Source organism: Lathamus discolor, chromosome 9 (assembly GCF_037157495.1).
Source record: "Lathamus discolor isolate bLatDis1 chromosome 9, bLatDis1.hap1, whole genome shotgun sequence".
NCBI classification, from domain to species: domain Eukaryota; kingdom Metazoa; phylum Chordata; class Aves; order Psittaciformes; family Psittacidae; genus Lathamus; species Lathamus discolor.
In genome coordinates this window covers 16,296,592-16,319,093 of record NC_088892.1, presented here as the reverse complement: position 1 = coordinate 16,319,093, position 22,502 = coordinate 16,296,592, and the positions used below count along the sequence as shown (strand labels likewise).

The following is a 22,502-nucleotide window of genomic DNA, read 5'->3' as shown; positions in this document are numbered from 1 at the left end:
AAACTAGAAGTGGGATTAGTATCTTGATAACTGTATATAACGTGTAGATGTTTCCTCTATGTCTTGCTTATTTACATCACACAAATTATTCTTGAAAATAGCAGTATGGCTGATTTTGCTTCATAGGGAAGGTCCAAAAATTCATGTAGTAGAGATTGTCTTGATCCAAGGCTGTTTGAAACAACCAGATGTAGACTTCAAGGTCAGCTTGCAGCAGCCACCTCTGTGAGATTTATTGAGATTAATCTGCTTCTTGTATATCCAGGAAGGCTCCAATAGGGAGAGTGCTTAGGCAGCTGGCAGTGAAAGCTGGTGCTACCAAAAGTGGGACTGTATTCTTCATCATGAGATTGTCATGAAACTGGTGTTCATACTGTCTGTTTGCTGGGTTACTTCATTCTGGTGCTGCAACTGATTCTGATGCAGTCCCAGAATCTCTTGCAGCAGGTGTCTGTAAGTTACACATAAAAGTTTGTAGGACTAATGTCAGTTTATATTTGCTGGAGTTAGCCATGTCTGCATGTTTGCTCCTCTGAGCAGAGCCAGCCTGTTACAGTTTCATCTGCTTGCCAAATTTTTTCAGTATCTTCCCAACAGGTTGCAGGAAGCCCAGAGAAGGGCAAGTATATACTTACAATTATGTACAAGTCAGTACTCTTCCTGGACCAACATTAGAAAGACCTAGAAGTTTGTTTACTTTGACTTTGCACTTGTATTTCAGTGTGGCAGTGTCACGTGTTTGTGGGAATGCACACCTTTTCTGGGTAGGTGCCAAGAAGTACCTATGAAATTCTACTTATTAGAACATGTTAGTGACCAAGATATCACTAATGAGTAAAATCTCTAATTTTATACGTATTTTTCTATTTGTCTGCAAATGTGATGTCCTACTTCATTGAAATTTTAAATCAGTGTTTCCTTGAAAAGCCCAGAGAGGCTAATTGACTTTAATACTGCATCTGTTAAATGGAGGTTAGTCAGTGGAGAAAGAAGGCAATGGCTTTAAGGAATGATGCTAAGATTTCAACTGGTACTTATCAGTCCTCCTTCATGAAGGAAAACTCTTTGTCTTTGTTTTTCCTGGTAAGGAAAATGAGGTGCAAGACAACATAATGCAAACACTTCATGTGTAAGCATTCTCAAGGGGGAATATGAAAGGGCCAGGAAGCTCAGAAAGTGTTTATGCTTCTTGATAACATGCACTGCTATTTCTGATTCTGCCTCAAATGCTTTAGAGTCAGCATATTAAATTGATAGAAGGATTGTATGGACTCCTTATTCCTCTACATAAATCCCTCTTATGCTGCCAGATGTTTATGTATAGCATACTGAAATCTGGGTCTGTTGCTGCTTTCTTGTGTTTGGGGCATGGGATTCCTATTTAAACTTCTGATTGCTTGCCAATCTAGAAATTGTCTGGATTTGGAATCTTATTTGAGAAAACATTCTTTTGGAGCGGCCCTTCTAATTTCCGATACAGTAAGATGGGATGTGTGCTGTGTTTCACATTAACATGCATGATAGCATAGTATGAAAGTACTGATTACTATTAATTATATCAGAGGGCAAATATCTTGATAATTCAGTAATTTGATTATCAATTTTGATAGTAGGTATAATCTTAGATACTTATTTATTTTTAAATAGTCTAAAAGGAAATGTAGATTTTCATTTAGATCTTGCTGTTCTTTCATCCAAGTTATTGGATCCAGATCAAAACCATGAAATGTTGTGAGTGACACAGGTTGTAGTGCTTAGTCCTTCATCCCTTAAGCTGGCAAAACCAGAAGCTGACTGTTCCCTGAGAAGGATGAGTGGCAGAAGTGTTTGAATAATCCTTCTTAGAGATAACCAGCATTATTTACTCATTAAGCATAAGTGAAACTTCAGAATCAGTACTAGGGATATAACCTTTCCCCTGGAATTCTGTAATAAATCATCATCTTTGAACCAAACTGTGAGAGAGGTTTGGAGTCTGCCATGGCCCATAGCGAGGGTCTGAACACGTTTCAAAACTTTATTATAATCCAGCTTAGAGATTTCGAAAAGTCAAAATTCTGAATAGGGAACTGCTTCCAAATAGGAACAATTTATAAAAATAATATATTTCTCTTATTGAATAATCTGAAGGGGTCCTATTTTGCACAACTGTGTGAGCATCCTGTAGAAGATAGTTCAGCTTCACGTGATGTCATTAAATAAATCCCTACCATCTCTCTGAGTAGTCTTTTCCAAGTTAGTTATTTTTTCTTGGGTAAAGAGGGACTCTCTATACTATAATAGTTTGCCAGAGCCTTCTTTCTTGGAAAGGGCTACTATAAAGTAACCATCATGTAGTCCAGATCACGTGCATGAGTAACTTGCATTTGAAAAAGCTACCTATTTTCAGTGTGCTTTTATTTCTGTTGGAGAAGAAAAGTCGGGATCTAGAGCCAAGGCACAGTCTTATTTCTTTGGTTTACTGGGGTTTTGTCACGTAAGAATAAATGGTGTCTTACTCCATGAGGTTGTTATAAGAGCTTCTCCAAAAGCTAAAATGCATGGGCCTTGCCTTCCTACACTTTCTCATTTTGTTGCCAGCGGGTACTCGACGGGGGCCACAGTATCTTATAAGCAAAGGGTTGGTGAAGAAAATTGATGCCAGCTTTCAAGAGCAAGGAAGCTAATTCAGGGAACAATTTCACCCAAGGTTAATGGAAGAACAGACCTCCAACACAGTATCAATTGGATCAAGCTTAGAGCAATCAGTTATGCCCTAGTAGCTATAACTCCAGTCCTGGTCAGCCAGGCAGCACTGGGGATGTTTTACAGCACTTTCTCAGTGGCTTTTATCAATAAGGAAGGAGAAAAAGTTTCTCGATTCCATTTCTAAAGTAATATTCTTTGTGCCCAAATGAAGGAAAGAAAACCTTTTTCACGAACTACAAACAAAATAGAAGTTGTAGATTCTATTCCAGATAGTTTATAGGAGAGCAATGAAACATATGAACACTTCCAGAGGACAGGTGAACATGGAGTTGTGTTCACGGAATAAGGCTGTGTGCATCGAGGACCTTGTGACATCCTGAAGCTTGTGCTGCAGATACAGACTCTCTACTTTTCTCCTTGTTCAGTGTTTTGAGTTCTTCAAAAAATTCAGCTCTAAAGACTGTTGGCCTTTCTGGGCTGTGAGACAACTGCCACAAGGACTGATGCAATTTTTCAATCCCTCTTCCTACCCGCAGAGATTAATTCCATGATAAGCCTTCACTTGCTTTGGATGGTTGGCAGTGCGAAACCATTGTAACTTTTTCTGTGTTAGCAATTCAGAAAGGGATTTTCTTCTTTTAATCCATTAAAATAGGGTGTTTAACCTGGAAGTTTTGCAGGGAAGTTGTAGCTATTTTCCTGGAATTTTTTTCATGTCTGTGTTAACCCTCCTTGTCTATTGATACAAATGTTTGTACTTATGGACTGTCAACACCACCATGAAACTAGCCTCCTGAAACCTTCCCATCTACCTGTTGTGAGAGGAGGTCAGAAATGGCTGAAGATGAGGATGAGCAGGTTGAACCTCTTAATTTTGGTCGTTGTGTTTTGCCTTTGCTGGTTTAAAGAATTTGAAGCTGTGGTCTTGCGTATCAAAGTCTAGCTGGGTGTTTTCTAGACTGCACTTCAGATTCTAGAATTACTAAAGACTAGCTCAACCATTTGAAGTTAATTTTTCCCCATCTTCGAGTGTTAAATTGTACTTAATATCTCCCGAACGTCTGACAGCTTCTTACTTGAGGTAACTGAAAACTGATACCTTAGAAGGAGTGAATAGTTGTCCGGTAACCTCTAATGTACCGCATTATGTGTTTTAAGTGAATCATCAGATGGCAACATACTGACATTTCATTTGTTTGTGAAGGCAGTATTCTTTCTGAAGAAACAGACAACTGCAGGGCTGAAATTCTCGTGCAGATGACGTTTGGCTCAAATCTAGCTAGAGAAGTGTGTGCCCTACCACGCCTGCTTTTTCTGCTCAGTTCTACCTTTCCTCAGTCGTAGTGGTACAGCTGCTTCTGGTGCTGTGCTGTAAATCAGACCAGGGGAACACTCCTTTCGCTTTGTTTAATCTCATCTCTTAATTGAATATGCAGCCTAAGTGTCTGCTAATACCTAGTCCCTTAGATTTTAATTGCTTTTACTGATTTACCTGCTTAAACAGCCAGTAGATAATTTTAAAAGAGATTTCAGCAAAGCTAGTGCCATACAGCTTTTTAGAGGCTGAGTTATGCCGCTTTTCTGAATCTAGTCAGAAATCTAAGTCATCTAACTGCATGTACAAATCTGGTGAGTGGGAGTAGGAGCTAGAGAACAGCCTCATTTAATGACTTTCCAATTGTGTTCATGTGCCATTCCAAGTGGGTTTTTCTGGTAGAGAAATATCACTGGCCTTTGGTGTTTGAGTTTTGGATTGTTTGCTTGTTTTGGGGGGTTTCTTTGCGGTTTTTGTTTGGTTTTTTTTTTTGTTTGTTTGTTTGTTGGTACTATTGATCTTCTGAATGTAGTAAAAACATACTGATTTGACAAAGAGTAATTGCATGATGTGGGAGACATTGATAGGGAGACGTTAAGGACAGCTATTTTGCATGTGTTCTGTCCCTAACACTACCCTTGAATGTGAAGTGAAGGTACACCTGCACTATCAATTTAGTTTTAATGTTTGCACTCAGGTCTTGGTCTGCATACAGTATTGAGTGTGCTCCTGGGCACTCGTTTGGAGCAAAGCAATTACTTGGAAGCCGAGTCCCAGTAGAGTTCTGAGGTCTGTTCACACTAGAGATGTTTGCCAACAGATGATATGGAGGAGATGGCACTGTGCAGGACTCTTCCGTCTGCCATATGCAATTGTTTAATGCCATCCTAAGAGGTTGATGCCTTCGCGCTCTCTGATGCATCCTTGGACAACGTACCAGGGTATGCAGCACTTTGCTGTAATTTTTTTTTTATTTTAAAACAGTTTTAATGGATTGTTTCTCAGTCCTCACATTACATCAACCACTTTGAAGTGACCAAAAATAAAAATTACCTCAGATAATGCCTATCTGTATCAGGAGGGATACAGTTACAGAGCATCCCATTACAATTTGGGTATCGTTGTGCTGGCGAGTCCTCAATCTGTTTATGATAACAAGGTGTCTGGAGAAGATACTGGTGACAAGCTTTAACTCAGAGCTAGTCCTGTTTGCAAGTGAGATGCGCCATACAATTATTTAACATAAAACAGTGTGCATTATTTTTATAGCATGAGAGTATTAAAAATTTCAGTGACTCATATTATAAACTTTGTTGTATTTAAATCGCCTGTTTCTGACCAAGTTCTAACTCTACTTAATTTTTTTAATATACCTTGGCATACTGAGTTCTAAAAACTGCATGTGTCCTTTCAGGTTTGCCTGAATCTATTATTGCAGCGGCATGTGCTAGAAGTGGCCAGAGAGTTCTTCATGTTGATTCGTAAGTTACTCCAACAGTTTTCCTTTTTAGGAATTAAACTGTCTAGAAGTGTATTTGTGTCTATGTCAGCGTGCCCTTCGGGAGTTGTGTTTTGCGCTCATCTGGCATCAAGTAATCTTAGCTTCTGTCTCTACCTTATTTTTGGGGTGTTATAGCCATCAGTAGAACAGCAGTTTTTGCATCCTGGCTCAGTAATTTGGAACAAAAATTATGTGGTCAAGGATGCTGTTGATGGCTCCTTCTTCCATTCAGACAGGAACGGTTAAAGGTTTAGTGTCCTCTGTTAGCATTCTTCATAGTAATTAACCCATTCTGGTTTTGTCAGAATTGTTACCAGAACCATTATAATTTCATGACAAAATGTTTTATTAGTATCTCATTTTTATTAGATTGCTAACCAGAATATTAAACCATTTATTTTAGAATAAACAGATACAGAATGAATAAAACAGTCACATTTGGATTTAAAGCTTGATGCTTATGTTACCAGTAGACTACTTAGATTTTGTCAAATGAACACTAATGTTTCAGGTTTTCACATTCATTGCTTATCAAAGTCTGTAATAATAGGCACTGGAACTTTGATTTCTTTTTGTGTTGATTTTGGCTTGAATAGAGTTAATTTCCTTCACAGTAGCTGGTGTAGGGCTGTGTTTTGGATCTGTGCTGGAAGCTGTTGATCATACATCATGTTAATTACTGCTGAGCAGTGCTTACACAAACTCAAGGCCATTTCTGCTCCTCACACCGCACCAGTGAGGAGGTTGGGGATGCCAAGGAGTTGGGAGGGGGCACAGCTGACCTCAACTGACCCCAGGCATATCCCACATCACAGGATGTCATGCTCAGCATGGGAAGCTGGGGTAGAAGGAAGGGGTGGATATTTGGAGTAATGACATTTGTGTAACCATAATGTGTGATGGAGCCCTGCTGTCCTGGGGGTGGCAACATCTGCCTGCAATGGGAAGTGGTGAATGAATTCCTTGTTTGGTTTTGCGCAGCTTTTGCTTTACCTATTAACGTATCTTTATCTCAGCCTACATGGGCTAATGAGTAAGTGGCTGGCTGGTGCTTAGCTGTTGGCTGGGGTTAAACCACAACACTTCTATCCATGCCTGTTTTTAGCTACAATGAAGAGCCTTTCAGAAATCTCACAGGAGGAGGCAATTAGAACTGCGGAATACAGATTTTGTTTATTACTGTTTTCACTTAAATATGCTCATTTACATTCACACATGCTTTTTGTTTTTATGATGAAAATTAAGGCTTCTTCTTTAGATTCCTTTCTCCTGTGAAGTTATTTTCCAGCTGTAGTGCGTGCTAAGGTCAGGGGAAGGTGTTTTTAACCACGGTGTCCTTCACTCATATTAATAGTTGCTGTTTTAATTGATGCATGTGGTCATTGAATCATGGTCTAACATCTATAGCTTGGAAAAAAAAAGGAGAAATGTTTATACTGCACAACCCCTTCTCAATAAATAGGGAATTTAAGGCATTAAAGCCATCTGCCTTTCATGTTTAAGTTAGTACTCTTGCAAAAAAGCCTACCAGAACCATCAGAAAGCCCCCACCCTGATGCCATTTGAATTTTAAGTGAGAAGTTAAGTCTTGGAAAGCTTGCTGGAGATTCATCTGTATTTAAACATCTTAATTTTATCTGCTATATGTCCAGATTAATTTACCCATTTCTAGATGAATTTTCAAGTTTCATTTTACTGAGGCAGCAATATAATTGAAAATTCATCAGCATCTATTCAGAATATCAGTTTTTAACAATATGTGTTTTTCCCTTGAATTATCACGAGTTTAAATTTTTTTCAGAATATAAGAAAATAAGATTCAGGGTTACAGAAATGCTTGTTTGTATTAGGTGTGCTACTTTGATTCATCTTTTGTTCTCTACAAAGGTCTGAGTTAAGTTAGCACACAGTATAGAAAAAGTATATGGATAAAGTCTTTGTTTATAGTTTGCTTGCACTTGTTACCTTGTGTGCATCATTTTATTACTTCTAATCTCCAGCCAAGTTTGCATTTATCATAATATACTGCATAGGTGATTATGGAAGATAGTTTTGAAGTGGCCTATTATAAAATACTAAGTTCTAAGGTTGATTTATAAACACTGTCCAAGCATCGCCATCACCAGCAGCTAATCTTATTCAAAATAGTCACTTCACTGCAGTGTTGCCATAAATTCCTGTAGACTGATTTTAAACTAAAGTTAGCTTCTGCCAAATAGTAATTGAAGGAGCTCTATTTCTCTGTGCCAGCTATCTGTCTCAATAAACGTAAAATCTGTGGTTCTTTTCAGAGCTACATTTACTGTAGATATTAATGAGCTGTTGACATGTGAAATTTCAAGGATATTTTTTAAGTGATTTAGGAAAGTAATTTGCAATTTAAAAATGTGAAGATTGGCACTTAAGTTAAACTCGAAGTTGCTGAAGAAAGGTAGATCAAGACTGAAAGTTGATTACTTGAAGTGAATATACTTCCCATTCCGAGTGTTCGTATGCATAGGACTTTCTCCTGATGGTTTGCTATGTTTTCTGCTTCTGGTTCTTTATTTGCCTCTTATAATTACATATCTTTATAGTTATGTACTAGTTTGGTTACTGAGGATAGGGCAATTGGAGGCGAGGTATGTTTAGCTACATTTTGATTTTCAGCATTTGGTAGCATTTGTAGACTACAGTTTTACTGTTTACATCCTTCCTCATTGACTTAATAATCTTTCAGTATAAAGTTTAATTCAAAGGCAAAGAGTGTCAAGATGCAGGATTTTAACTCTTCTTCTGTGCCCAGTTTGCTCTGCCTACTTCTCATGTCTTGCTTTTTGACACTGGTTAGCTTTCTTAATTTTTGACCTTGCTTTGCCTGTAGAGTACTTGAATGTTCCTTGTGTCCACAATTCTGTTTTATCTGAGCGTCCAGAAGCATGATGGACACCCTCCTTGTACTTTCCCCCTCTAAGGTACCTGGTTTTATAGTTCCACTTCTTGCTAGACAATCTCTCACTTTTGTCAGAACTTGTAAAATATATAATGTAATACAACCTGTGTCTTCATACAGCCGTCATTTTAATCTTTGACTTCTGTAAAGTGAGGTAGCTGTGGAAATTATATCAACCAGAGAGCAAAAAGGTTGTTCCTCAAAGCAAGTCAATTTCTTGCCAAATAAAGGAATTCCTTAACCTTCAGTAAGGAAATCTAGGCAAAAAATGTTAATTCTAGTATCTTTTGACCTTTTCTGAGAGAAGTTGGTTTTATTTCCGTTTTTTTTTTAGTGTATGTGCTCATAGCAAAGATATTGGAGACTAGAACATGGTCTCAACCAGTCCATGTTAATTTGCTTTAGTCGTGTTCGTATCCCAGGATATAATGTAACATAAGTGACTGCCACCATCACCCTTACGTTGAGCTGAATGATCTCAAAACCTGTTTGTGTTAAACCCTTCTTCTTGGAAGGCAGGGAAGTGTAGTCCACTTGTCGTGCTCTGGAACACAATTACTGTGCCAGAATGGCAATTTTTAATACATTTGACTGTGTGCTTAATAGGTAGCACATGAAACTATTGGTTTGAAACATAAGTCATTTTGTGTTCAGATCCTTAAAATCGATGTGGCAGTAACTTCCTTTGCAAAAGACAGCTACTCTGATGGTTTGAGACTTCTTTCTGAAAGATCAAATGCAGGACAGGCACATACAGGCAGCTCGTGGGAGCAATCGTGAGGCATCAGCAGCTTTTCTTCAGACATCACCAGCTTTGACTGCTACACCATGGCTGTTATGAAATGGCACCGAGAAGGGCAGTCTTAACAAGCATAGGCTGTGAAACCGCTTTTCTCTTCTTACTTATATTTTGCTTGTGTATCTCGTGCTTTCAAAAGTGTTTAATTTCTTAATTTGCAATCTGTCTTCAGAAGGACATGTTAGATATTCCCTTGGTATGGATTCCAATAATATTAATCATTTGGAAACAATTTGCAGTTTCAGTGTTCTGGACTGGGATTTGCTAATTCATTCAAGGTATTTGAAGAAATACGGTGTTAGTAACTAAGTTAAAAGTCACAAACTAATGTAGGAGGAGAGAGAAATCAGCTGAGGTAAAACCATACTTGAGCTACATTTCCAAAACTTTGCAAAAATTACTTCAGCAGTTCTACTGCTTTGTACTACATAGTGGAGATTTGGTAAGTGTGAGGTAAAAGCAGCAGTATTTTAATGAATGTGAAAATCCAGGTAATACAGCAGAAGTTTTGAGCAAATGTAATCTAGGAAACGACATATGAGACAAGAAAACATCCGTGCTCTGACTTGGTAGACGAATTAATTTCTGCCTTTGCTGTTACACCTTCAAAATGTTTCATGTCTTTACTTGCAGGATAATTGAATTACAACCATAGAAAAGGGAGAAAATATCCGTCTTTGTAGTTTGCTAATATAACAAGAGACAAGAGGAGCTTAGCCCTTGAAATTTTGGGGACAGTATTGTAGCTTTAATTAGGCTTTGATCTTGACCATTACTTTAAGGAATTCCTCGGTTCATCTTCAGGGCAATTACAACAAAAATACTTGGTTACAAAGGGCTCCTAATTGTAAAATCATGAGTCAGCCCTTTTCAGAATTCCTCTTCAAGATATTTACCAAAAAACTTTGCTCATTATGTCAGTAATTAGGTCTCCTCTACCTTCCTTCTGCAGTGTTTTCAGATGAGAAAATTAAGCAATCTTGATTCATCATGTAACGCAGGGTAAAGTCATTAAAATTCCAGGGGGAAAAAAATCTGGAATTTCATGCTTCAAGAGAAAATTAATATTTGAGGTGGTATGGCATAGCCTGGGAGAGGTGCTCACATGCCAGAGAGGAAGGACAGCTGTGATTCATTTTAGATTTGAGAAAGGCCATACTGTCTGCTCAGAATGGATGGAGCAGCGCTTTGTTGAAAAGATTGATTCACCTCAACGGTGGTTAAAAAGAAAAGCACTTTCAAAGGAAAATCCACCTGATGAACAGAGGGATGTTTACATCAGACGTGTCTGACAGCTCACGAATCAACTTTTGTAACTCTGTGAACGTGACATTCATTTCTCTTACCGAAAGTTTTAATTTGGAGTACTCTAAATATGCATGAATTTATACTGGTATAGAGTCAAGAAACCCAGTCCTAATTTTAGGCAGGTGTTTTCTGCAATTTCTGTGATCAATGGCCTTGCTTTCTCTGACAGCCAGATTGTATTCCATATTCAAGGAAACTTGCAACTAAAGCGGCAGATTCCCTTAAAAATAAATCTTCATGGCTTGTGTTTTTTGAAAATCCCAGAAGTGGCAGATAATATATGGATGTTGAACTTTTTAGTCAGTCATATCTGAAGAAGCAGCAGAAATTAGCCTGCACCAGTGGCAGCTAAAACAAAGCTGATTATCGTTGTGTGCAACTATCAGTTACTGTTTTACAGATTGACATTTGGCAGTCAGTTGTTGAGTATGTTTCATCCTCATTGCTTTGTATTCTGTGTGATACCAAAGTGTAATTCTTACAAAACCTCACCCATATCATTCGGAATAGTGAGGTAAGTATGAACTCTGAAGGTGATTGGAGTTTTTGGTTGGTAATGGATCTGCAGATAGAGCTCTTCTGCTTAAAGTGACCAAGTTGCAGGGCAGACTGTGAGCATTCTCATAAAGTATGGAACCAGTCTTCCCAGTTGATGGCCTTAAACACCTCATTCTGTTGTAGAAGCTGTCCTTATTAAGCGAACACTGGATTTTGTTGTCTTTGCAGATGTCCTATTTATGTTCCTCACTGTTGCCTTATAGTAGCTGAAAGACTTTTTGAGGTCAGTTTCTAGTCAGGAGTGATTAGGCATTGTTTAGCAGACATCTGTCCTTCATATGCTAAGTAAGCAACATGGCATGGAGCATCACCCTCTGGTTCTGCAAAGGGGCTGACACTCTTGATGAAGCCTTTGTCAGTGCAGATAACCCTTGTCAAAACCATCCCATCTCAAACAGTAGAATCTAACCTGAATATAATTTTTCACTGTTAGCACACTCACCTCTACAGTTTAAAAGAGGAGGAGGCTATGATAAGATTTGAAGTTATTTAACAGTCTCTGCATTAACCTGTAAAGTGCAAAACCCATGTTCCTCCCTAAATGTTGGTGGGTTTGGGGTATTTTAGTGTATGCACTAACATTAGATATCTATCTAAGAGAGTATTTTCATTATCTTTCACGCTTCTGAGGTGCCAACATGCAGTACCAGAAAACAGGGCTAGATCCTCAAGTGATTTGTTTTATTTATTTTGTGAGAACTGGTGGTTTTATTTTTTATTTCATTTTATTGCTCTATTATTTTTTCCTATCAGAGCTGTTAAATATTGAAGCTGTGATATGCATGATGAAAGAAACTAATCCAACTGATGTTGAGAGAAATAGGGATATAAAATTTTTTTAAAGGGAGAACAGTGTCTTTGAACAGAAGAACAATTTTCTGTAATTTAAAAGAAGGAAACTAATATTTTTCAAGCAATAAAGTGGTAAATATAAACTGAAAAGTACTCGGGGAGGTATGATCATTTTGTACAAATCAGTTCCTTTGGCTCCACCTACAGTATATGCAGTTCAGTGAGAATTTTGCAAGAGCATTGTAACAGTCTATAATAAGCATAATCTGTTCTGTAAGCAACAGATAAATAATAGAGTGAACTTCCCTTTAGCATAATGGCTGAGAGATGTGGTTTCTACTGCCTGGACCCAGTTTCAGCTCACTTAACCCTCCTCTGCATATCACCCTCATGAAGCACTGTTAGTTCAAAAGTGGCATGTAACGTAATTACATTAACTTCTACATTGGCTTCAGTCAGAAGCAGCATAACTGTGCTCATGTGACAAAGCTGTGAGGTCCTGCCAGAACCTGATGCCAAAAACCTGAAGTGGGTTTTCTGAGAACTCCGTTGAAACTTGCAGGCTTGTTGACTGGGCTGCGCACTAAGTAAAGGTATCTGTAGTGATGCACATATTGGAGTTAGAGGCGTACAGTCAGTCTTGGCCAAGAAGCAGTATCATCTGTATTTTCCTCTTATTGCATCCCATGTGCTTTTTTAGCATTATTCATTTTACCCTCCAAATGCTTTGATTTTAGACTGTAGTCTGTTTGGTCAGAGATGCATACAAATGAGTGAAAATGGGAATTTTGCATCTCGTTGAGAGTTCTGAAATATTATCCCAATTTTTGTATTCTGCATCTCTAACATCTGTCATGGAAAATATTTTGAATATCTCAGACTTGATTGTTTTTTTTGAAACCTGAAAAGGCTATGTTTTATCTGCCCATCCAGTCTCACTGTTGGTTTGTTGGTTTTTTATTTACAGGAAAAATTACTATGGTGGAAACTGGGCCAGCTTTAGTTTTTCAGGATTATTGTCCTGGATTAAAGAAAATCAGGTAAAAAATTCTCAAATTACTTCTTTTAACATTCCTTAAGGTTGAAGTTTGTTTGTGTAATTTATTACAAGACAAATTGCCACAGTGCTTTTTCTCTTTGGTAATTTGACAGATCAAAGAGGTTTCTCCATTCCAACTTTACTAGTTAAGACTTAACCACCTGGTCTGGCATTCTAGGACTCTTGATATGCCTGATTTATTAATCTTACTATGTGAGGCCAAACATTCTAGTGTTCAGTCATACTTTTTAGGTTCTTGAATTTATGTAGAACCAGCTACACTATTGTTTTGATTCCTTTCCCAGCACCTTCTGGTCTTCTCCTGTTTGATTATTTTCCACTCTGATATTTCAGTCCCTTTTGTCTTGTCTTCTGTGCTTTCAGCTGATGCTTCTTAATTGCGAGAAGAGTAGTTACTGTATCCTTCCACTGAAATGTCCTGTAACCAGGACAAAAAGATGAATGTTGATAGTCTATTTTTCAATGACCGAAGTTTATCTGATTCATGCCAGTACTCTAGAAATCTTCTGAAGAGGGTATTTATTTAAGAGATTGAGCACTTGAACTATATTAGCAAATGGATGTTCATATTATTTGCTGAAGTGTTACGAGCCTGTTGGTCCGCAGAAGATGGAACTTCTTCAGTTCAGTCTCATGCCTGTTTATTACATAGTGCTGCTGCCTTCTGGTATGATCAGTGGAGTTGCTCAATGTCAGAACTTAATATTCTCAGGGTGCTGTTACATGATGTAGAGATGCCTGTGCGGGCAGATTAATATGATACCCAAATCACTGTATATTTTCTCATGCGCTCTCCATTCAGAGAGTTTTGTCACAAAGTTTGGAACGAACCTGGCTGTGGCAAAACTGGTTTTTAGTAGATTGTATTCAAAATTACATTCAACTGTACTGAAACTTGTATTTCATTTAGCCCTGCATTCTCAGATTACTAAAACTAGCAATGTGCAAATGTTGGCGTACTATAATAAAGTAACCAGCTCTAACTGTTAGAACTCAAAATATCAATGGAAAAAAACATTAAGACAGTTAAAATGATTATATATATATATATATATATATATAATGGTATGAATTATTTGGACTCCAGAGATTTGTATTTCAAGAGTAGCTGGTACAGTACAAATTGTAATTTTCTTTGTTCTTTGTAAGCAAAAGACAGGTATCAGTGATGAGTGTGAAGATTGGAGAAAACTGATCCTTGAGAATGAAGAAGTTATTTCTCTTAGCAAGAAGGATGAAACTATTCAACATGTAGAAGATTTCTGTTTTGGCGAGTAAGTATAAATGTAGAAATACACAAATAATTTTATATGCCTGGAGCTAAATAGCTATATTGTACTTTTGGCTTCAAGCATTTCACCGCGCTACCATATTGCATGTTGTCTCAGAAAGTAACCATGACCTGTAAAATGTTCCTAATGTCCTTGTGCTTTTGTTGAAATCACTTCAGTGAAGTTAACTGATACTTACTAAATTACCTTGTCTGGATGCCATGTAATCTGTTGGCCAACTTTGTGAACTGGTAATTTACTTCTGAGTAGAAAACAGAAGTGTTGTGTTTGTAGGTATTATTAGCAGAAGGTTGTTAATTTCTCCATTCTTAATTAGGCTTAAGACTTGTTCTCATACTAAAAAAAAAAAACCAACAGTGTAAGTACATGTAAAATGGGCTAAGTACGCAAGAACAGGAACATAAATAGACTGTAGTATTGTAACTGTAGAATATTTAATTGTGCTAAAATGATAAAGCAGTATTTGCCCTTTTCTATTTTTATATTTAGTGAATTTACCTTACTCATTAAACAGTGCTTGCGCATGATGCTTTAGAAGGAACTGCATGGTTGAAGGCTCCTGGCAGTGTAATAATAGCCTTTTTGGGCTGTCACCTTTTTTCTGTTTTTGAAGTAAGGTAACTCAGCTCTTACTTTACATACATGCAAAAAAATACCTTCTTAGTTTGAAATACATACTTCTGTGATTAATTGTTGCATAAGCACATGAAGAGTAGTCACATCTTAGGTGGTAAATATCTTTCCGTTAGGTATTTGTAGAGGTATGGCTGCATTAGCAGAAGTTAAGAATGCAAATTTCATGTTTTGTTTTGGGTTCTTAAACAGAAGTATGTTACTTTGTTGTATATAGGTAGGTACATGCCTTGCAGAAGGTAAGCTTTTCGCAATGTCGTATTGAAAATCAAAGAACACCTAAATGTAACCTTGTGCAGCAGTAATGCTGAATAGTGTGCAAGCATGGTAATGAGGAATGGTAATTGTATGGACCTCAATTGAAAATGGAGCTATTTATTTATGTTTATCATTTTTATCTCTTGGATTTTTGCACTGAACTGAACACTGTTCTGAATTCCTGAAAGGTTCTTTGGGACAGTTATTCAAGTTGAATCCCTTCCATAATACCTTAGGTAGCTAAATAAAACGTTGACAGATATTCATATAGAAACACGTATTTCTTTGTATAAACATCATAGGTAGAGGAAAAAAAAAAGTGGTGTGAATTATAATACAATCTGAAGGTCACAGACTCAGAATATTCTGAAGTTCTGTATTCCACAGTACTGGCTGCTCGATTGTATTGCAGATAAAATGTTACGGTTATTTTAAAGCAGCATTGTTTGAATGTTGTATTTGTGATGATGGTGCCATAATTAATATTGTTCAGAACCAGTATTAAATCAGGTTAAATGTTTCATAGTCTCTTAACTTTGCATATGATTTTCCTAAGAAGATGTGATACTAACTAATGGCTGGCTCAAAGAGTCCCCTAGCAGTAAGATTTCACGCTTTGTAGAAGTAAGCATTATACTTGAGTCAGGACAAAATAGAAGGTTGTACTTTAAAGCGTTTAACTCAGCCGGGTGGTATGATGCTGTCTTTCTTGATTATTTTAAAAAAACCCATATAAGCACAAAACCCCACAAGAAGAATGGTAATAGAAATAAATCCAGCAAAGAAAAAGTTTTCCAAAATAACTTCAAACTTTCGGAGAGTCAGTTATTGTGGTTCTGACAATTTACACGTTCTGGCTAGATTCTGTTGGTTTTGCTTAATTTTTATAACTCCTATGAAGTAACCATTAAACATTTATTTTGAAAGAATAAACAGCTGGGTAGCAGTATAATATACACAGTGCAAATCTGAAATGAATGGCCTTAGAACAAAGTGCATCCATCAAAGGAAAAGAATACTGTGTCTACAACAAGCTGTATTGAAAAAAGGCAAATGGCTGAAAAATAAATAGTGAACACCTGTGCTGAATAAATTAACCAGCTGGTTGGCAATTTTTCATTTGACCTATCTGAAGGGGTTGCTGTTACAAGGCATTAATAAGACACATTCATTTTAAGATATTCCTTTGTTAGTACCATTAATTGATGAATGGTGGAAGATAATATTCTAAATTTACACAACAATTTGTCTGCAGATGTATTATTTTTTTCGGAATTAGGAGAAGAATTGTCTGTACAGAAGTTCAATTTGAGTCATTTTTATAGACAGTTCTTACATTATTCAGGGATATTTGTTCCTATAGGAAGGATGTCATGAATTTAGATTATATACAGTTTTTGGCTTTCATTATAAAATGTGTAGAGCTGCAAATCATGCAGATTTACGTATTCATTAGTGGGAATTGAATAGAAATTAAAAATATGTAAATGTAACGTTTTTGTTACACTGCTTTTCAGAGTGATAGAGGAAAAATAAAATGTGTTGTGAACCCAGATTTTATTTTGATTTTAAAAGTAATAATCAAGTATGTTTAAACTGTACATTCAGCTTGGGAGAAGAGAGAAAGAAAATGTGCCTCTGACTTTTTGTGTTTTAGAAAGCTTTAGCATGGGTTAAATAACAGCTTCATTCTTAGTTATCGCATTCATGGCAACAGCTTTTACAGTTTTCACAAATACCGTGTTCTGAACTCCTAAAAAAAAACCCTCGAAATCCAGAAAGAACTCCAAAATGTAATTGAATTTCATTTGTGTTTTCAGTAGAGTTTCCTTTTTTTTTTAAAATCATTTGAGAAAGTACTTATCTGTCTTTGATATTTTATAGGTATTTAATGCTTGCAATATGAAGCTGAAAGACATAATTAACGCACAGAAAGACTTCTTTCATTAGTGCTTTCCCTATAGCAGTTCCTGCATTTCCCAGGGCAATGTGTAACCCATTCATGAATAAGTGCTTCTTGGTGGCTGTGCGCTAGTCCAAACTCTTACTTTCATGAGCCCATGTGAGCTGCATGAGAGCATAAGTGAGGAGTAACTTTGAAAGGATAGAGGGGTTTTTCCCATCTTTTAACAGAGCTCCTGCTCCCTGCTTCCACATTTAAGGCTACAGATACGAGGGAGTGTTTTTATATGTATACTGAATAATTCTTTACTTTTCAGTGAATTTTAACCATCCAGGTAGTTACTGAAATTTTGTACTGTATGTTTGCAGGTCACCTTTAAAATCATAGTTCATTAGTTTTCAGCCAAGATTAAGTTGTTTATTTAGTGCATTAATGGCTTGTGGTATAAAGATAAAAAGATAGAGGGAAATTATTGCTGAGCTCCTTTCACTTACAATGACACTGATTTGATTCATCTCAGCTGGTAGCATAAACTGAAATTCCAAGTTCAAAAGTACTAGTTTCTAAGGTAGATGTCACTGAAGTTCAAGATAAAAAGAGTAGATGAGATTACAATTGGAGGTCTGCTTCATAAGAGGAATTTTAAAGAATTAAGTTGTGAAAAGACAATGGACTATACAGAGTAAATTTTGTGTGGTAGTGTCTCTCATTTTGACTGGGTGCCTTCATCTGCTATACACAAATTTGTAACAGTGGCATAAGAATAACATATAAATAAAAATGAGTTTCCTTATTGCTACATGAGGAAACTATTCTGTATGGCTGTTTTGTGAACAACTAATTAGAATGCAAGGGCAGAGTCAAAAAGTAATCTAAAAGTTTTACTTAAACTTCAGGGCAAAATTGCCTGCTGCTTTTATGGACTTGCAATGGTAATAGATGCAAAGTAGTCCCAGTCATATAAAGCACTTCTGTTTTCTTCAGTAAGTTTAGTTTTAAAATGTTTGAGCTTAATGACTTTAATGCATTTCCACATTTAAATTTCAAAGGGTATTTTTAATCCATTGGAAAAAACTAATCAAATTGCTTTACTGTTTCCTTTTTTAAATACTGTATTTCTTTTGTTTATGTAGCTACGTTATGTATTGTGTTTCACCATGAGAGTTTTGATTTTGATTTTAAGCTAATTCCATCTTTTGAGCCCATGTAAAATAAGAACTCCAATTATTTTTCTATTTTTTTTCTCAGTAAAATACTCCTCTTGAATTATACCTTTGCAGTCAAAGACCCGACATTCTTTAGTGGGTGGTACATGTGATTTGTCCAGGATAAAGAAATTCTAATGCTTTTCATAGTAATGCTTGAGGTTTCCATTCTGGCAATGACTCAAAACTTTAAACAAGTTTTTAAGGCTCTTTAAAAGACTTTTTTTTTTTTTTCCCCACCCTGTTCTTCTCCCTGTGTTTTTAATCAGTCAGGATGCAGCTGAAAATGTTGAAGAAGCCGGTGCATTGCTGAAGCTGCCTGCCTTTGGAGCCTCTGATGTTGACAGGGTTGCTCAAGAATCAGAAAAGGAGAGCACACCGGTGGAGAACACTTTAGCAGAGGTGGAGAGCCAGGAACCAGAAAAGGCAACAGGCACAGAGCCAGCAAGCACAGTAGAAGGGAATGATCCAGAAATAACCTCTGAGAATGAAAGTTCTCATAGTACGGCTTTAGAAGAGTCTGCTCCCGAAACTGGATCTGCACCCTCAGAAAGTTCAGACCAAGGACCAAAGAAAATCACATATGCCCAAATTGTTAGAGAGGGCAGAAGGTTTAATATTGATTTAGTTTCCAAGGTAGGAATTGAATGATGCTTTTTATACAAGTACATTTACTTTGCTTTGAAGGCCGGAATTAAAAAAAAATGAATATTGAGGAGAGCTCACACCAGTACCCTTGAGGCAAAAAAGACGGTTGTGAGAAGTAAGCAAGAGTTAGTACCCTTAAAACAAACACAAGCTATTTCACATGTGCTCTTAAGTGTTTGTTTATAACCAGAGACCATAAAACATAGCTTAGAAATACATCCATAAAAGTAAATTTCCTGAAATTTAGCACTCGAGTAATACCTGCAAAATTGCTCTTTCTAAACAGTACAGTTAAAAAACTTGTCTTTTTAAACAAGGAAAATCCATCTTCCTACAGATCTTTAATGTTTTTAAAATGAAAAATAGTTTTCCTGTTGGAGAGCTTCCTGGCTTTTAGATTTCCCTGTGAAATTCTCATTATCTCTATACTCAAACTAAAGCCCTGGGTTGTAATAAATTGTATTGGTAAGGGAGAAAAAATAATAATTAGATATAATCCATAACAAACTGACTAAAATTATTATTATGTTGAATTCCTGCTAGGGTGTGTTTTACTTAGAGGAAAAGCTATTAGTCTGACATAGTTGTCACATTGTTTAAACTTTAAAATCTGCCTTTTATATGTAAAAGGATATGGCCCTGGAAATTCAAGTTAAATGGAAATTTTTCTTAATTTCTGTGCTTAAAGTGTGTATTCTGCAGTACAGGGAAGTTTGTTCAGGGTTGAATGCTTAATTTTTCATATTCTGCCTGGAAAAGCCTTTCAAGCCTCCAGAAACTGGAAGAAAACCTTCCTTCAATAATGTATTCAATTCTTTGTGGAGACACTACAGAATGCATGATTTTGAATTTTGGCTCTATGTTCCAAATACCTCTTTCATGCGTGATTGGAATGACGGCATAAAAGAAATAGTCATTGTATAATGGTTATGCAGATAATACTATTTTGTATCCTTTTAATGCTTTTTTTGCACCATTGTGTTACACGGTATTAACTGCAGTGAATTCCAAGAATTCTATCTGAAGAGTAGTCTCCAGTAGTAGTTTACATTACTGTCTCCCTGGCGCTGTGCACAAACTTTATTGTGGTGTCCATTCAGTATTCCAGTAAACCTTTATCTTGAAAACTTCTGTGTGATTAAGCAGATTCCGACACTCAGGGCCAAAAGCCTTGAGGCATTTTTAAACTGATCTCCAATGCTTTTCAGTTCAGACATATGTTGTCAGTTAATAGTTACATTTCTGCCCCTTCAGGATTTCATAATATATTTGTAGCCTCTAGAAAGAGTAAAGGTAGACAGATGATAAATTAATATAGCAGAATATGACTAAATCTTAACTGAGGGGTTAAGGAATTTAAATTTAGAAAATGTGACATCATTTCAGGTAATTTAAGAAACAAGTAATGATGATTTACATAGACTGTCACTTTATTGGGAAGTGAAGGTTGTAAAATACTGTGTTCAAGAATATATAGCATACAATACAAAGAAGTTAATCAAGATGACAATGCAAAATATTGTCTAAAGCCGTGACGCCCAGACTAATAGAACTGAAAACAATAGGCTGACACCTTCTCCCTTTCTCTGCTATGGACTGCTTTGTCTCTCCATTTCTGTGGTTACTTTAGTTCATTTAATACTATGTTACACATATTGACCTGTTGATACTTTTAGTCAGATTTTACTTTACTACATGTACTTGCAAATACTTGCAGAAAGCGCCTTACAAGTGAATGCTGTTGGTATCGCTGTTTTCTTTTAGTGTATGCATGTTCTCTTTACTCACCGCTTTTTTTCTTCCCTGTGCAGTTGCTGTACTCCCGAGGTCTGTTAATTGACCTCCTGATCAAGTCGAACGTTAGCAGATATGCAGAGTTCAAAAATGCAACACGAATTCTTGCATTTCGAGAAGGAAAAGTAGAACAGGTATCATAAAATAATGCGCTGCATGCATTTAATTTTATATTTTTTTTAAATCAATAAATCAGTGTCTTGAGAGTTTTGTAACAGTAAGCTAGTATGTGTCCTTAAGATTGTGAGTTTAATTTCACTTCTGGAATGAAAAAGTGTTTATAAGTGTTTTTATATTAATTATTTTCTTTTTAATAGCTAAAATAAGAATGTGCAATCCAGTAAATTATTGACGTAAATCTTTACATCATGTCAGATATTCAGACTATGATCGACTTGGCAGTTAACTCTTAAAGATTCACAGGTTTTAGGTTTTAAAATTTGTAGCATAGATTTGATTTTTCTCTCTGGTACTAACAAATCATTGGTGTGATAATGGTAACGGGATTTTGGCACAGTTAGTTAGTAGAAACTCTTGATCAACTTCTACAGTCAGAGATGCAAATGAAATTGAAGCAAAATAAAAAAGGGAAAGAGGCAGAAAAATATTGTTTACAATTTTGATTGTGGAAAGTTGGTAACTTATAATAGAGAATAATGGAAAGGAATATATTAGAAAATAGCTATCATAGAAATATTCATTAGGTAGCCAGACTATAGAGTTGCTTGATGCTTTCCACATCCAGGGTATGGGAAGTATCTGAAATTATTAAAAACTCTTTTCCAGGTACCTTGCTCTAGAGCAGATGTCTTCAACAGCAGACAGCTCACTATGGTGGAAAAGAGAATGCTAATGAAATTTCTGACATTTTGTTTGGACTATGAACAACACCCTGAAGAATACCAAGGTGGTGTTTCGTTGAACAGTATACACTCTCTCCTTATGAGTTCGTTCAGTTGTGCACAATTCCTATAGGTCTCCTGTGTTTTCACGCAATTTATTTTTATGGATTCATTTTTAAAGTATGCTTTGGCCTTTTCATGACCTTTTCACTGCAGTGTTTAAATTCTTCTACTTAAGCATTTTTCTTCTACTTCCTACATCATTTATTATTTACATTTGTCTTTAACAGTGAAATTATGTATTACAGGAAGGTTGCAAAATGTTTTTTATCATTTTTAGGTGTTTTCTCCCTTATCACAGGGATTTTTTGAGATGGTGTGTTGTAGCTGAGTTTTCTGTTGTGGTTTTGGTGGGGGGGGGGAGTAATACGTAAATCACAGAATGTTGCCGCCAAATCAGAAATTGAGAAAATGGATTTTTGAACTTTGAAAGTAAATGTAATTTAATGCCTTTCAGTTGTAGAGGACAAGTTCAAAGTGCCTTTATCAACTCTTGGCTCATTTAGAAGAGAAAAAATCTGAATATATTTGAGCCATAATGTGCAGGGAATAATGAGCATTAGGTCAAAGAGGAAAAATGGCTAACAGAAGGAAGGTGCTTTGGGTTTATGCACCTCAGGGTACAAAGAATGAAGTGATGTCCTAAGTTCTTGGATGGACTAAAAGTAAACGAAGGCATAAAAGAAAAGAAAAATCTGTCAAAAGCAAATAATGAGGAAAGAGGAATAGTTAAACTTACTGACATGAGTTTCAGTCTGAAGCATATCAGTGCTTTTGTAGTTTGCCAGTAGCTCGGCTGGGCAGTATTTTTGAAAGAATCTGGTGTTAAAAAGAAGCAGTTTTTAAGGTACTGGTTTGGTTACTTGAACAAGTCCCTTAGATTAGGTGCAAACATTAGAGAAAATTATTTTAAA

General features: G+C 36.4%; 1 protein-coding gene across 2 annotated transcripts in view; it reads left to right on the top strand.

Moving 5' to 3' along the window:
• Positions 1-22,502, top strand: part of LOC136019375 (rab proteins geranylgeranyltransferase component A 2-like) — a 67,259-nt gene that overhangs the window by 6,307 nt on the left and 38,450 nt on the right. Inside the window, exons 2-7 of one of the 2 annotated variants that reach the window (XM_065689523.1) lie at positions 5,418-5,484; positions 12,861-12,933; positions 14,109-14,227; positions 18,514-18,880; positions 20,704-20,820; positions 21,473-21,593. In XM_065689523.1, the coding sequence (XP_065545595.1) occupies positions 5,418-5,484; positions 12,861-12,933; positions 14,109-14,227; positions 18,514-18,880; positions 20,704-20,820; positions 21,473-21,593 (864 nt within the window). Of the gene's footprint in view, positions 1-5,417; positions 5,485-12,860; positions 12,934-14,102; positions 14,228-18,513; positions 18,881-20,703; positions 20,821-21,472; positions 21,594-22,502 lie in introns of both variants that reach the window. The other variant, XM_065689522.1, reaches the window with a different exon arrangement.